The sequence below is a fragment of the Pleurodeles waltl genome, chromosome 1_2, assembly GCF_031143425.1.
Source record: "Pleurodeles waltl isolate 20211129_DDA chromosome 1_2, aPleWal1.hap1.20221129, whole genome shotgun sequence".
In the NCBI taxonomy this organism is placed as follows: domain Eukaryota; kingdom Metazoa; phylum Chordata; class Amphibia; order Caudata; family Salamandridae; genus Pleurodeles; species Pleurodeles waltl.
In genome coordinates, this window is record NC_090437.1 from 176,755,156 (window position 1) to 176,769,714 (window position 14,559).

Consider the following 14,559-nt stretch of genomic DNA (forward strand, 5'->3'; position numbering starts at 1 on the left):
TTAAGATAGCAAGCTGTCCTTCAGGAAGCAGGGAATGTCAGTGGCACCCACAGGGTGTATTGGGAAGACAACCTCTTATACTCAGAGCCAAGGAAACCCAAACCGGGTGCCACCAGGAGGTTGGTAGTATCTGGTAGGTCACCTGGGGCAAAACAAGACTTGGGACAGATTTGTTCCACACTTTCAGTGGCCCTATATGTCTGAAGATACAAGGAGTTTTGTCGCTCCTTTGTCACATGTCAAGCCAGTGGCAAGACAGGTAAAACTCCAAAGGCCCCTCTAATTCCACTACAAGCGGTTGGGGTTCCCTTTGAGAGTGTTGGGTGGATATTGTTGCCCCCCCTAGACGCACCCACTGCCTCTGGAAACATATTTATACTGGTGGTGGTGGACCATGCCACCAGGTATCCAGCGTCTATACCTATAAGGAACACTACAGCTCCTGCAGTGGTAAAAGCCCTCCTGGGATGTCTTTCCAGAGTGGGCTTCCCAAAAGAGGCGGTATCAGACAGAGTACAAACTTTATGTCTGCATACCTTAAGGTCATGTGGAAGGAATGTGTTGTAACTTACAAGTTCACTACCTCTTACCGCCCCCAAGTCAATGGTTTGGTAGAGATATTTAATAAAACTCTCAAGGGCATGATCATGGAACTCTGAAAAATTCAGAAGGAGATGAGATGTCCTACTGCCATGCCTCCTTTTTGCCTACAGGGAGGTTCCTCAGAAGGGAGTAGGCTACAATCCCTTTGAAGTTCTGTTTGGACACCCTGTTAAGGGTCCACTTGCTCTTGTAAGGGAGGGCTGGGAGCAATCTCTCAAGCCCCCTGAACAAGACATTGTGGATTATCATCATCAAAACTTTATTTTGGCCACACGGGCATAAAAGTACCTAGCATCATTGTATTTCAATTTATAAAGGAGTAAACACCTAAAAATCTGGATATACCTTGTGAGCATTCTTCAGTGCATAGTTAGTTAAACAATGCTAGTGTAGATAATATTTTTGCTCTAAGGATCCACATTGCTCCAAGACACTTGGCAATGACAGTAACCAGTGCCAAATGAGTATCTGATCTAAGGATATGAAGAGCAACAAGGGACCTATGAACCCCCAACAACATACAGGCCAGCGCAAGCCATTTCCTGCAGGACAAACAACTAAAACTTGAGGCAGATTTTCAGTGGGGGCATTACAAGCTGGACAAGTAGCCACCCCCACGGATGACCAATGACTGGTAAATGATCTTAATAGTAAGGTTCTTACACAGAACAACTTCCTATCCTTGGGGGCCAGAATTGCATCCCAAAAAGCCTCATATTTGCACATATCTTTTTGATCAATAAAATTGTGTGGTAATTTGGAGTGAAGTGCTGCCCTCAGGTCCTCAGAATCTACCGCCCTCCAGTACTGTTGTTTAAGGTTTCGATGGAAAGAGAGCAATACTTGGAGAATTCCAAAGCTCACTGAGCCCAAGAATGTATAGTGACTGTTTAATGTATCTGAGCCAAGGAATACTAAGCGAGCAATCAGCTTCCATTATGGTCTGCAGGGCTGCAGTTTAGGGGGCAAGCTCTGGTGTAGTCCAAAGCCACCTCCAGTACAAGAGAGGCTTTATAACCTATGCTCTTAATGCCCAGATACTTGAGAAGAGGGAGCAATGGAGTGATCAGAGAAAGAGAGACAAGCTCTCTTAGAAAAGTACTCTCAACAGTAGTTATTTCTTGGGCTTTGCCGTGTCCCCATAGTTCAGCACCATATAGAGCAAAGCTCACAGCCTTGGCTTCGTAGATCTGGAGTACTGGGCGGATCGGCTTAGTTTAAGAAAGGTCAAAATCCTTAATTAAGACCCCTGTGATTTGTTTTTGTGATTTGCTTTTGCTTCAACATCTGCTTACCGATACGTGGCTTCCAAGACATATTCTCCAATTGCATTAAGCCAAGATAGCTAAACAATTTCACCTTCTCAAGTGCAGTACCTCCAAGTATATGTTCCCTTTAAAGGACCTATGAGGATTAAACGCCATAATTTTAGTTGTGGCGGTGTTGATTTCAAACCCCGGAGCAGAACAGAATTCCCCAAAATACGCAAGGAGTTTCCGTGGACCACCTGGGGTCTTAGATAGCAAAAGGCTGTGATTTGCAAACAGCAATACCGGGACTTTTGGTGTACCCAAAAATGGTGCATTTGCCTCCACCTTAAGTAAAGAAGAAACAATGTCATTAATATATAAGGAGAACAGAGTTGGAGCAAGAACACAACCTTGGCCTACTCCCCTTGACACTGGAACTTTAGCAGTAAGCTGCCCCAAGTCACCCCACCTAACACGTGCCTAGTTGCCCTGGTGGAGTCGTACTAGCAATGAGAAGATATGGGTGGAGATTGCCATCCCAAAAAGACCTTCCCACAAAGTTTTGCGAGGGATTAAGTCAAACGTGGATTTCAGATCAACAAAGGCAACATACAGATTCCCCTTACCAATAAAAACCGTCTTCCAATATAGAAGCAGAACCCTAAAGGCTTGATCAATAGTGGACGTTTTCTGGTGAAAACCAGCTTTCAATGGACGAAGGATATCATGCTCCGACATCCAGTCCTGAATCTTCTACAGAAGGAAGTGACAAAACAATGTCTGCACACAGTCCAGTAGGCTAATTGGTCTATAGTTGCTGGGTAGGGCTCCGTCACCCTTTTTGAAAGTGGGAACTACAACAGCACCCTTCCACGACTCAGGAATTGGAGTCCCCGCCAATTTTTCATTAGATATGATAGTAATATATCTCGGCCAGGTTTCAATATCCATTAGGAACAAATCTGGTGGGACTCCATCTGGGCCAGATGCCCTGTCATGCTTTAAGGTACCTAATGAGAGCAAAACGTCTGAAAGAGTAAACAATTTTGGGGGTTAGGGGCTCCGGGTTCGGTCACTAGTGGTATTCATGATTCACATACTATACTAAGATGATCATCCAAGTACATTAGAAGTAGTCTACCCACTCTGCTGCAGCGATGTTAGTTGGGACATTCAGTACACTAATATCAGGGCCACGGGCGGCCTAAGACCAGAATTTAGTGCAGTTCTTCTCACGTAAGGCATTATTTAATGCTGCCCACCACTTATCATCTTGCTTGCGTTTGACTTTACAAATATCAGACTTCTAAGACTTCCTAGCACTATGGATAGCGTCTGCATCCTTGGATTTAATGGCCTGAATCTAAAGTTTGTTTGAAGCTCGACATTCCCTGTTAAAAAAAATGATGTTTCCCTTTGGTCCTTCCACCACCAGAGTTAATACCTACTGTGAAGTGGGCCGTAATACTCGCAAAACATTGGGCATGAGATCTAATTATTTGCTCACCAGTGGTTACAAGGCCCGCCTCTATGTCCGCCAATGAAGTCCTCAAAGCACCATTTTCAGCACCATTTTCAGAGCTTATCATTTCCGGCCGTGCTGATTCCTTACTTCACTTTAGGTGGCGCTTATCATTAGTCATACTAATACATAATGGTAATATAGTGGGGATATTAGAGGTGTACATTTGGCTACACAAGGCAAGCATTTGGACCGAGAGCGGATTGTGATCACTCTCGGTTCTCTTAATAACTACTATATCAATGACTAGAGGCCACAATCTTCAGTCAACTAAACAATAGTAGATTCTACTTGTGTGGTTAACCGTATTAAAGGTGCGACAGCCCTTTGTGTCAGAATCTGTCCTTCCATTGAGTGCTTTAATCCCAAATTCCATGGTTAGGGTTTTTAACTGAACGGCAGCTTGTTACCATCTTTTAATGGGTGGAATGTCCAGGGAAGGGATGGACCACGCCCTATCCTCCTCACAAGTAAACCCAAGATCATCCCAGTCAAGGGGTTTGAACGGGACATTAAAGTCACCTGCAACAATGATTTGAAGTGCCCGGGACATTGCCTTAGGAATGTCTCGAGAATAGAAGCCAAACCCCTCTTGCATAGATGTTAAGGATAATCATGCCCACGTTTGCCCCAAACAGTATCCGGATGCCTAGTATGTCAGGCAGTCAATGGATAGCTGTGATATACAGCAGTTTAATGATGTTCTGACCCAAGTGGTTGAACTACCGGACAGTCTGCCCCTATTACTAGAAAGTGCTGGAATGTAAAAGTTTAATTAGCCAGACCGGAATAATGGGTCAACTGCCCAAGTTTCCTGAAACAGACAGAGGTCATGGTCTTCAATGAAAGATATAAAGGCTAAAAGGGAGACAGCAGATCTTAAGCCTGCCACATTCCAGGAAGCTAAAGTACCCCAACACTTTGAGAAGGTGCCCTGGCCCTAGATGTAGTATTACCATGATTGGTTAGATTATCTTGAATTGACTGCAGAGATCTATCAGGAGAGGAAGAGTAGGTTGACACAAACTCAGGTGTAAGGGGAACACCAATACCAGAGCTAATTAAGTCCTATGAAGGGGAAACCCAAGATGAAAATTCTGAAGTGGACCTGGGCAGTACGACAAGTCAATCGTTTGCATTTAAACCAGATAAGCTATAGCCCAAGGGGGGGGGGAGGGAGGGTTGGCCAAACCTTGCGGTGCGAAGAAAACCTAGGATATTTAAACTGAATGCTAGAATTCCTAGGGGGACTTGTCCTTGCATCTAGAGCCACCAAAGTGTCTACCATACTTTTGTTCCTAAATGTTAACTCAATCATATCATAATGTGTGTCAGGATCAGGCCTTCTAACTGCCTCGATTATATCCTCACGTATCACAGAGTGACAGCCTCTCACATGACAGATCCAGAATCGCCTTATTTCTGACAGATTCAACCCCTTCCCTAGGAGCTGCTGGATGCAATTTGGGCACATTAACTATCAAGACAGTGTTGCTAGTTTTGGACCAGTCAGTAGCAGGGTGTACAATACGACTGGAGACAATGGCATCCACAGATGCAGAAAATCAGCAGCAGGCTACTAATTCCTTAGCCAAGCCCAGACCATTATAGCAGGGACCTGTCTTGGGCTCTCAGTCCTGCAACCGGCTACGCAGTGACCATCACAGGGAACAAGCTGTTGGTGGCAAGACAAGTAACACAAGCATGATTCTTATTGTAAGTAGACAGAGGCAAGTTAGGCAACGGAGTCGGGAGGCCTGAGGAACTGTGCGTGGAGCTATGGACACGATCAAAGATGGGCAACGCATCTTTTGGCATTAAATGTTTAACCATAGATGTTAAAATATTCACCATGGATTTAAGCTCAGCCACCTCACACTTTAGATCATGTATGTGAGAAGCGTACTGGGCTTCAGACATAATAGGATTTATGTTTGCATCTGGTACCACACCTGTCATGGCACTTTTGTCAGGATCAACATGTGGGTCTAAAATATCATTTAAAGGGCTAAAACTATTGCTACAATAAAGAATATCACTAGCGACATACGTTGGTAGCATGTCCCCCCCTCCCCTGCCCTGTGGGAGCTGAATCCTGTATCTCACGTTTTTTAAACATATCTGGAATTTTCTTATGATGTGCCCCAAACTAGCTGGGGAGCGTACATTCTAGGTGCCTTCACTGACATTTTTGTGGGGAGAGGATAATATTTCCTCACATTCCACCAGGAGATTATCAAGCCTTTCCATTACATAGTTATTAGCTGCATGCTTCTGCTTCTTGTATTTTTTCTTACGCGCCACCCAAGAACCCCCCCGCCTTCTACTGCCTTTCTTTTGCCCATTGATAAAACTATATTCAATGTAAAGGTAAGCCCTTGCCAGTCAAATAGGTAAATGAGGCAGACCTGATTATAAGTACAACAATACAGTGAGTTCAGGAAGAGTCTGTTTCAAAAAAACAAAAAATGTTAGGGGGGTGGCCCAGCTCAGCCTCCTTTGGGCTCCGAAGGGCATGGACGGGGCCACTTTTATCCCGGGTGCGTCCGGCGCTGTGGGAGAATGAAAGCGCTTAGGAGTGCGAGTCAGTACCTGTGTGCCCTGCCTTCTGGGGCCTTGGGCCTGCTGGGACCTGAAGTATCCCCTTGAGATTGGATCCGATGCGGTTAGCGTCCCGCACTGCAAGAGAATGAAAGCGCTTATGAGTGTGAGTCAGTGCCGGTGTGCCTGGGACCGCCTCCTGGGGCCCTGGGCATGCTGGGACATGTAGCCTCCCCTCAAGACTGGATTCGATGCTGTTAGCATCCCACGCTATGGGAGAATGAAAGCGCTTAGGAGTACGAGTCAGTACCTGTGTGCCCTGCCTTCTGGGGCCTTGGGCCTGCTGGGACCTGTAGTATCCCCTTGTGATTGGATCCGATGCGGTTAGCGTCCCGCGCTGCAAGAGAATGAAAGCGCTTATGAGTGTGAGTCAGTGCCGGTGTGCCTGGGACCGCCTCCTGGGGCCCTGGGCCTGCTGGGACATGTAGTCTCCCCTCAAGACTGGATTCGATGCTGTTAACATCCCAAGCTATGGGAGAATGAAAGCGCTTATGAGTGTGGGTCAGTGCTGGTGTGCCTGGGACCGCCTCCTGGGGCCCTGGGCCTGCAGGGACCTGTAGTCTCTCCTCAAGACTAGATTATGTACTTGGTCTCAGATCCAGGATGGTTGAATACATGAAAAAGGCCCTAAAAACCAGCCAGGAACTGCAGAAGCAGTGGCATGACCAGAAGGCTGTCCTAACTGTTTACCAGCCAGGGCAGAAAGTGTGGGTCATGAAGCCTGTGGCTCACAGGGCACTCCAAGACAAGTGGGGTGGCCCCCACATTATAGTGGAGAAGAAGTGAGCTCACCTACTGGTGGACCTTGGCACTTCTAGAAGCCGCTTCAGGGTGCTTCATATGAACCGGCTTAAGCCCTACTAAGACAGTCTGACATGGCCCTGCTCATGGTCACCAATGAGGAACAAGAAGAGTGACCCTCTCCTTGACCTCTTCTCCAACACTGCAGCTGATGGCTCAGTGGATGGGGTTGTCCGAGCAGACTGTCATTCTGAATCTCAGAAAAAAGACTGCAGGAACCTCCTGAGCATTTCTCAGAACTGTATTCTCTGACACCTGGTCAGACAACATGGTGTGAACACACCATTGATACAAGAGACAGTTTGCCTATCAAACGTAAAATTTACAGGCAACCTGACCATGTTAGAGACTGCATCAAAGCAGAGGTGCAAAATATACCTGACCTAGGAGGCACTGAGCACTCTGACAGCCCCTGAACTAGCCCAGTGGTGCTGGTCCTAAAACCTCACTCTCAAAATAGGAAAAGAGAGATGAGATTCTGTGTTTATTACAGAGGGCTCAACACTGTCACGAAAACTGATGTCCCTAGGGAAGATGAGCTCATAGATACACTGGCATCTGCCAAGTATCATAGCACATTTGATCTGATTGCAGGCTATTGGCAGATCAAGTTATCAGATGATGCTAAAGCAAAAACTGCATTTTCAACCATTGGAGGGCATTATCACTTTACAGTGATGCCCTCTGGTTTGCAAAACGCACCTGCCACTTTTCAGAGGCTGGGGAACACAGGTTTGGAAGCCTATGGTGCAGCTTATATAGATGATATAGCTGTCTTTAGCTCCACCTGGGATGACCACCTGGTCTACCTCTGGAATGTTTTGGAGGCTCTGCAAAAAGCAGCCCTCACTATCATGGCCTCTAAATGCCAGATAAGGCAGGGGAAGGTTGTATATCTGGGCCACCTGGTAGGTGGAGGCCAGATTCCACCACTACAGAGGAAGATCCAAATTATTTTAGATTGGACTCCTACTACACAAACCCAAGTGAGAGCCTTCTTAGGCCTCACTGGTTACTACAGGAGGTTCATTAAGAACTATGGCTCCATTGTAGTCCCTCTTAGTGACCTCACTTCAAAAAGAATGCTTAAAAAAGTTTTATGGACAGCTAGCTGTCAAAAAGCTTTTGAGGACCTCAAACAGGCCATGTGCTCTTCACCTGTGTTAAAAAGTCCTGACTACTCCAAGAAGGGGTTGGGGCAGTTCTTTCTCAACTTAACGCCGAGGGCCAGGACCAACCAGTTGCTTTCATAAGCAGAAGGTTGACCCCCAGGGAAAGGCGTTGGTCAGCCATAGAAAGGGAGGCTTTTGCTGTGGTCTGGGCCTTGAAGAATCTGAGGCCATACCTGTTTAGCACTCACTTCATAGTTCAGACAGCTACAAGCCCCTTCTTTGGTTAAAACAGATGAAAGGATAAAATCCCAAACTGTTGAGGTGGTCCATATCCCTACAGGGAATAGAGTATACAGTGGAACATAGACCTGGGAGTAACCACTCCAATGCAGATGAGCTCTCCAGATATTTCCACTTTGACAATGAAGACTCATCTGGACAAGGTTAGCCTTCTTGTCCTTCGTTTTAATTGTGTCGGAAAGTACCCTCTTTCTTGGCATGGTTACCCCCATTTTCTGCCTGCGTCAGTGTGTTTGACTGTATTCACTGGGATCCTGCTAACCAGGACCCCAGTGATTATGCTATCTCCCTTCTAACTTGGTAACTTGTACCACTTTCCCTCCCACATTTGGTATACTTTTGCCCCCATGTAAGTCCCTAGTATATGGTACACAGGTACCCAGGACATTGGGGTACCAGGGGATCCCCATGGGTTGCAGCATTTATTATGCCACACATGGGGGCCCATGCAAAGTGTTCTGCAGGCCTGCCATTGAAGTCTGCCTGAAAGGGTGCATGCACTCTTTTTTACCATAGGCCACTGCACCAGGTCACTATAAGTCACCCCTATGGCAGGCCGTCCTAGACCAGAGGACAGGGTGCAAGTACCTTTGTGTGAGGGCACCCCTGCACTAGCAGAAGTGCCCCCACGAACTCCAATGCCATTTTCATGGACTTAGTGAGTGCTGGACGCCATTTTCCGCATGCACTGGACATAGGTCACTACTTATGTCCAGCTACATAATCGTGACTCCGAACCAAGGAAGGTTTGGTATCAAACATGTTGGAATCATACACCAATACTGTTGCAGGTACTGGAAGTATGATTGCATGCACTCTTGGGGCTCCTTAGAGGACACCCAGCATTGCTACCACCAGTCTTCTAGGGTTTTCCGGGCAGCCCAAGCTGCTGCCACCCGTCAGACAGGTTTCTGCCCTCCTGCTGTTTGATCTGATCAAGCCCAGAAAGGCAGAATAAAAGATTTCCTTTGGGAGAGGGAGGTAACACCCTCTCCTTTTGGAAATAGGTGTGACTGGCTTGGGAGGGGTAGCCTCCCCAAGCCACTGGTATGCTTTAAAGGGCACATTTTGTGGCCTCCGTGCATAAACCAGTCCTCACCGGATCAGGGACCCCCAGCCCCTACTCTTGCATGAAACCACTCCCCTGTCCATCACCACCCCAGGGCTTGTGCCTAGAGCTCATCCAGAGGGTCCCTGGGCTCTGCCATTTTGAATCCAAGGTTAGAAGGGACCTCTGGGAGCATCTGAGTGGCCAGGCAGGTGACGTCAGAGCCCCTGATAGGTGGTCACATGACTAGGTGACCAATCCCTCTTTCAGGGCTATTTAGGGTCTCTCTCTTGGGTGGGTCCTCAGATTTGACATGCAAGACTCCAGCAGGACTCCTCTGCAACATTACTTTGACTTCTGGCCACTGGAACCGCAACTGAACCTCACAGAAACCAACAATCTGCAGCTACAGCGATGAATCTGCTCTGCAAAATTGTTTTTCCGGCTCCTTCCTGCAACTGCAACATTTCCCCCTCTGTGCATCCTCTGAGGGCGGCAAGTCGTCAGTCTGCAACAAGAAGCAAGAAGGAATCTCCTTTGTAATGAAGGAGTCACTCCCATGCATCCGCAGTCACCTACTGCAACGACGACCGGCGTGGATCTCCTCTGGTGGTCCGGAGAAGTCCTCTTGGTCCTCTCTGCCAGCTGTCCAACTTTGGTGGAGGTAAGCCCTTGCCTTCCCACACAGGACAGTACCCCCTTGCACTGCGTCTCTTGCAGCTGCCAAGGTTTGCTTGCATCTCCTCCACAGGATCTTCAGGCTGCGTGTAGCTCCAGATGCCATCTACACAAGCCCTCTGCATGGTTCTCCTGTGGCGTGGGACCCTTCTCCTGTAGTGCTGCGTGGGCTCCTTCTGCAACTTCTGTGTCCCCGTCCTGTGGGACTCCTATGGGTGCTGCCTTTGCTCCTGTGGGCTCTCTGTGCCGCTCAGGGTCCCCTCTGACTACCACTCCTGGGTTGAGTCCTTCTGCGCCGTTGCTGGTCCCCGGCAGCACCACTTTTCCACTAACTGCGAATTTGCCTTTGCCAAGGCTTGTTGGTGGTATTCCTGCACTGACACCCGTCTGCAATTTTCATTCTAGCGTGGGACATCTTCTGCATCCCTCAGGAACTCTTCTCCGGCTCCAGGGCTGCAGAGCTGACCTGATCTTCATCACCGTCGACCAACTTCTGCAAGTACAGCTGAGTGGGTAGTAGCTCCTACTCCTTCTGGACTCCACTGTGAATCTTGGACTTGGTCCCCTCTCTCCACAGGTCTTCCTCTCCAGGAATCCACTGCTGGTTTCTTGCAGTCTTGTCTGGGTGTCTTCTTTTCTTATTTTCCTTCCTTTTGGGTGGTTTGTGGAAATTCCTGTGATTTACTCCTGCTTTCCTGGTCGCTGGGGGGTACTGTGTTACTTACCTCTGTGGTTTACTCCCAGCTCCCCTCTACACATTTCACTTACGTAGGTGGGAGTCCTGTGTTTGCATTCCATTTTGTTTAGTATATGGTTTGTGCTCCACCTAGGGCCACTACTGTTGAACTACATTTGCACTGTTTTCTAACCTTTACTATGCCTTTTGCTGTTTACTTGTGTATATAATTAGTATATTACTTACCTCCTATTGGAGGGTTGTCCTTCTAGTACTTTGTGGTATTGTGTGACCAAAAATAAAGTGCCTTTATTTTTGTACCACTAAGTGTTTTCTTTCATGTGTGTAAGTGCTGTGTGACTACAGTGGTTTTTCATGAGCTTTGCATGTCTTCTAGATAAGCCTTGGCTGCTCATTCACAGCTACCTCTAGAGTGCCTGGCTTCTAGACACTGCCTACACTTCACTCATAGGGGACACTTGGACCTGGTATAAGGCGTAAGTACCTTAGGTGCCCACCACACACCAGGCCAGCTTCCAAAACTTGCAGTTTGACTCACCGCATTTATGCAATCGGGAACTATGAACACTGGATTTCCACGCTAGAAGGTCTCACTATAATCCATCTTTGAACTGGTTTGCTTTTGTGATAATCTTTCAAAGGTTGGAATAACAGTTAATTGTCATATTTTAATTTTACCTCTCAGTTTAAACAAGCATGGAAATATGGAAGCATGAAGGAACTTGCCTATCACGTTTCAAACAACAGAAGTCTACTTTATTCTTAGTTTCAGGATACATATGGTGGCAACCTGTTGGAACAAACAGATAATCTACCTTGTCCTGACGTATGAGCAATGCTGCCTTGGATCCCAGTGCTGAAAGGATGCCTGCAATCTCCACGGCAATGTAACCAGCCCCAACGATGACACTGCGCCTAAAGAGAACACGTGGGACATTAATGTCTTCAAAAGGAAGAGGAGATAGTATAAACAGGAAAGGGATATGTCACCACACACTACAGAATAAAGCAAATGTAGGAGTGTAAAAAACAAGAGACTGGCAGCACAGCATGTGCCTTGTTTTGTGTTTCCATGGCTCACAAATGTCTTGGCAGCCATTTTGATAATGATAATTTTTCCTTTTCAATTAAACAAGCTGAAGTGCACATACCACAGCACCATGTGCTTAGATCTAACTAGCACCCAACAGAATAACATATTGGGAACTGTGCTGGTTTTCATTGTTTCTCAGAAGGAGACAGATATGCAAAATGTTCTCTGTGTGCTACAAAAATGCAAAGAATTGTAAAGAAGAACTAGGAATGATAAAAAAACATATTCTGTCTTTTAAACTCCTGCCCAAAATCTTAGGAACCTTTGTTACATTACAACTAGGTATCTGGGGCAAAAAACTTGCCTACCATCTCTTACGTGATGTGATATCAGCAGGTAGAAGGGGTTTGTTAGGGAGACCTGTAGAGAAGTATTCAGCTATCCACACCCAGCCTTGGCTAGTGTACCTCAATGGCACATTGGGTGGGGATCACATGCTACTTGTGGCAGATATGGATTGGTACGGGTGTTCATCCTGAAATGCCCTAAAGCGGCAACACATACATTTCAATGCCCTAGAGGATTCCTTTTAATATATAAAGGTTCATGACTTGGCAGCCACTAACACTCTGGTCTCACTCCTAATAGGTATATTTTCTTCATGGGAAACAGTTTCAGAAAACAAGATGAACTAAATGAAAACAAATTAGAGAATAAATGTTGATTTTTCTTTTCCACAACATTTCTCTTCACACAGCTACCCCTTGCGTTTGGTTGCTTGCAAAATCTACTTGGAAAATTCACACACAGACAAAGCAATGGCTCAAACAGAACTTTCAGTTTAAATTTATTTTTCTCAGAGAACAAAGCAGAGTGGACAACGCTCAATCTTCTTTGCGCAACTCTACAGTAGCTTATAGTGCAGCTCCAGATTGCCATCTAGATCCTTTCTTTAAATGTGCAGTGGTAACTTAGCGTCCCGTGAGGGGATTCTGTGCTATACCGCACAAAAGCAGACACAAAGGGCCTGATGTATTGAAAGGATTTTACCCATTTGTGACTATGGGGAAAAAGTGTTTGTACATACGAGCCAAAGATTCCAAAACCGCAAGCATCCATGTGTTCATGTAGATGCATATCACAACTGCTGCCAAGAGAAAATTTGGGGTCCTACTGCACAAAACTGTAGGCTTTGCAAGTATGAAAAATGAATGTGCCATATACATTTGGAGCCTCATGTACAATCAATCAAAAAATCAAAAGAAATTTGTAGAGCGCGCTACTCACCTGTGAGGGTATCAAGGCGAGAGGGGGGGAACTGGGGGGGGGGGAGGGTTACTGGTCAAACAGCCAAGTCTTGAGGTTCTTTCTGAAGACCAGTAGGTCTTTGGTTTTGCGAAGGTCGGTGGAGAGGGAGTTCCAGGTTTTGGGGGCAAGGTAGGAGAAAGACCTGCCTCCTGTGGTGGTGTGCTGGATGCGGGGGACTGTGGCTAGGGCGAGGTCGGCTGATCGGAGGTTGCGTGTGGGAGTGTGGAAGTTTACCCTTTCATTGAGGTAGGTTGGGCCGGTGTTGTGGAGGGATTTGTGTGCGTGGATGAGGATCTTGAATGTGATTCTCTTGTCTATGGGGAGCCAGTGAAGGGATTTGAGGTGTGGTGAGATTTGTTTGTGGCGAGGGAGGCCAAGGACGAGGCGCGCGGCTGTGTTCTGGATTCTTTGGAGTTTGCGTTTGAGTTTGAGTGAGATGCCAGCGTAGAGGGCGTTGCCGTAGTCCAGTCTGCTGCTAATGAGTGCGTGGGTGACTGTCTTTCTGGTTTCTGGGGGGATCCATTTGAAGGATTTTTTTAGAGTGCGGAGTGTGTGGAAGCAGGAGGAGGTTAGAGCATTGATTTGCTGTGTCATGGAGAGGGAGGGGTCGAGGATGATGCAGAGGTTGCGTGCGTGGGTTGCGGGGGTGGGTGTGGGACCTAGGGCGGTGGGCCACCAGGAGTCGTCCCATGTGGTTTTGTTGGGGCCGAAGATGATGATTTCGGTTTTGTTTGAGTTGAGCTTGATGTGGTTAGTGGTCATCCAGTTGGCGGTGTCTAGGAGAGCGGCATGTAGGTTGGTTTTGGCAGTGGTGGGGTTGCGGGTGAGGGAGAGGATGAGTTGGGTGTCATCTGCATAGGAGAGGATAGTGATTCCGTGTGCTCGGAGAATGTTGGCTAGGGGGATCATGTAGATGTTGAAGAGTGTGGGGCTGAGGGAGGACCCTTGGGGGACTCCGCAGGTGATCTTGGTAGTGTTGGAGTGGAAGGGTGGAAGGCGGACTCTCTGGGTTCGGTCGGTGAGGAATGAGGTGAGCCAGTCTAAGGCTTTGTGGCGGATTCCTATGTTGTGGAGGCGTGTGCGGAGTGTGTGGTGGCAGACGGTGTCAAAAGCTGCAGAGAGGTCTAGGAGGATGAGTGCGACCGTCTCGCCTTTGTCGACTTTGGTCCTTATGTCGTCAGTGCATGCGATGAGGGCGGTTTCTGTGCTGTGGTTCTTGCGGAACCCAGATTGTGAGGGGTCAAGGGTGTTGGTTGCTTCGAGGAAGTGGGATAGGCGGGTGTTGACTAATTTCTCTGCAACCTTGGCGGGGAAAGGGAGGATGGAGATGGGGCGGTAGTTGGAGATGATCTCCGGGTCGGCTTGTTTTTTTTTTAGGAGAGCGGTGATTTCCACGTGCTTCCAGGGGTCTGGGTAGGTGGCGGAGTCGAAAGAGGAGTTGAATATGTTGTAGAGTATGGGGGCGATGGTAGGGCTAGCTTTGTTGTAGATGCGGTGTGGTCACGGGTCGGAGGGGGAACCGGAGTTGATGGAGTTCATGGTTTTTTCGGTTTCTTCGAGTGTGGTAGGGGTCCATGTGGATAGTGTGGTGGGGGGTCTTGGGTGG

The 14,559-nt window shown here is 47.4% G+C and overlaps 1 protein-coding gene across 1 annotated transcript in view; it reads right to left on the bottom strand.

Annotated features, from left to right (window-relative positions):
* The window catches only part of GSR (glutathione-disulfide reductase), a 175,813-nt gene that overhangs the window by 70,882 nt on the left and 90,372 nt on the right, over positions 1-14,559 (bottom strand). Inside the window, exon 7 of the mRNA XM_069237415.1 lies at positions 11,428-11,527. Within this exon, the coding sequence (XP_069093516.1) occupies positions 11,428-11,527 (100 nt within the window). The remainder of the gene's footprint in view (positions 1-11,427; positions 11,528-14,559) is intronic.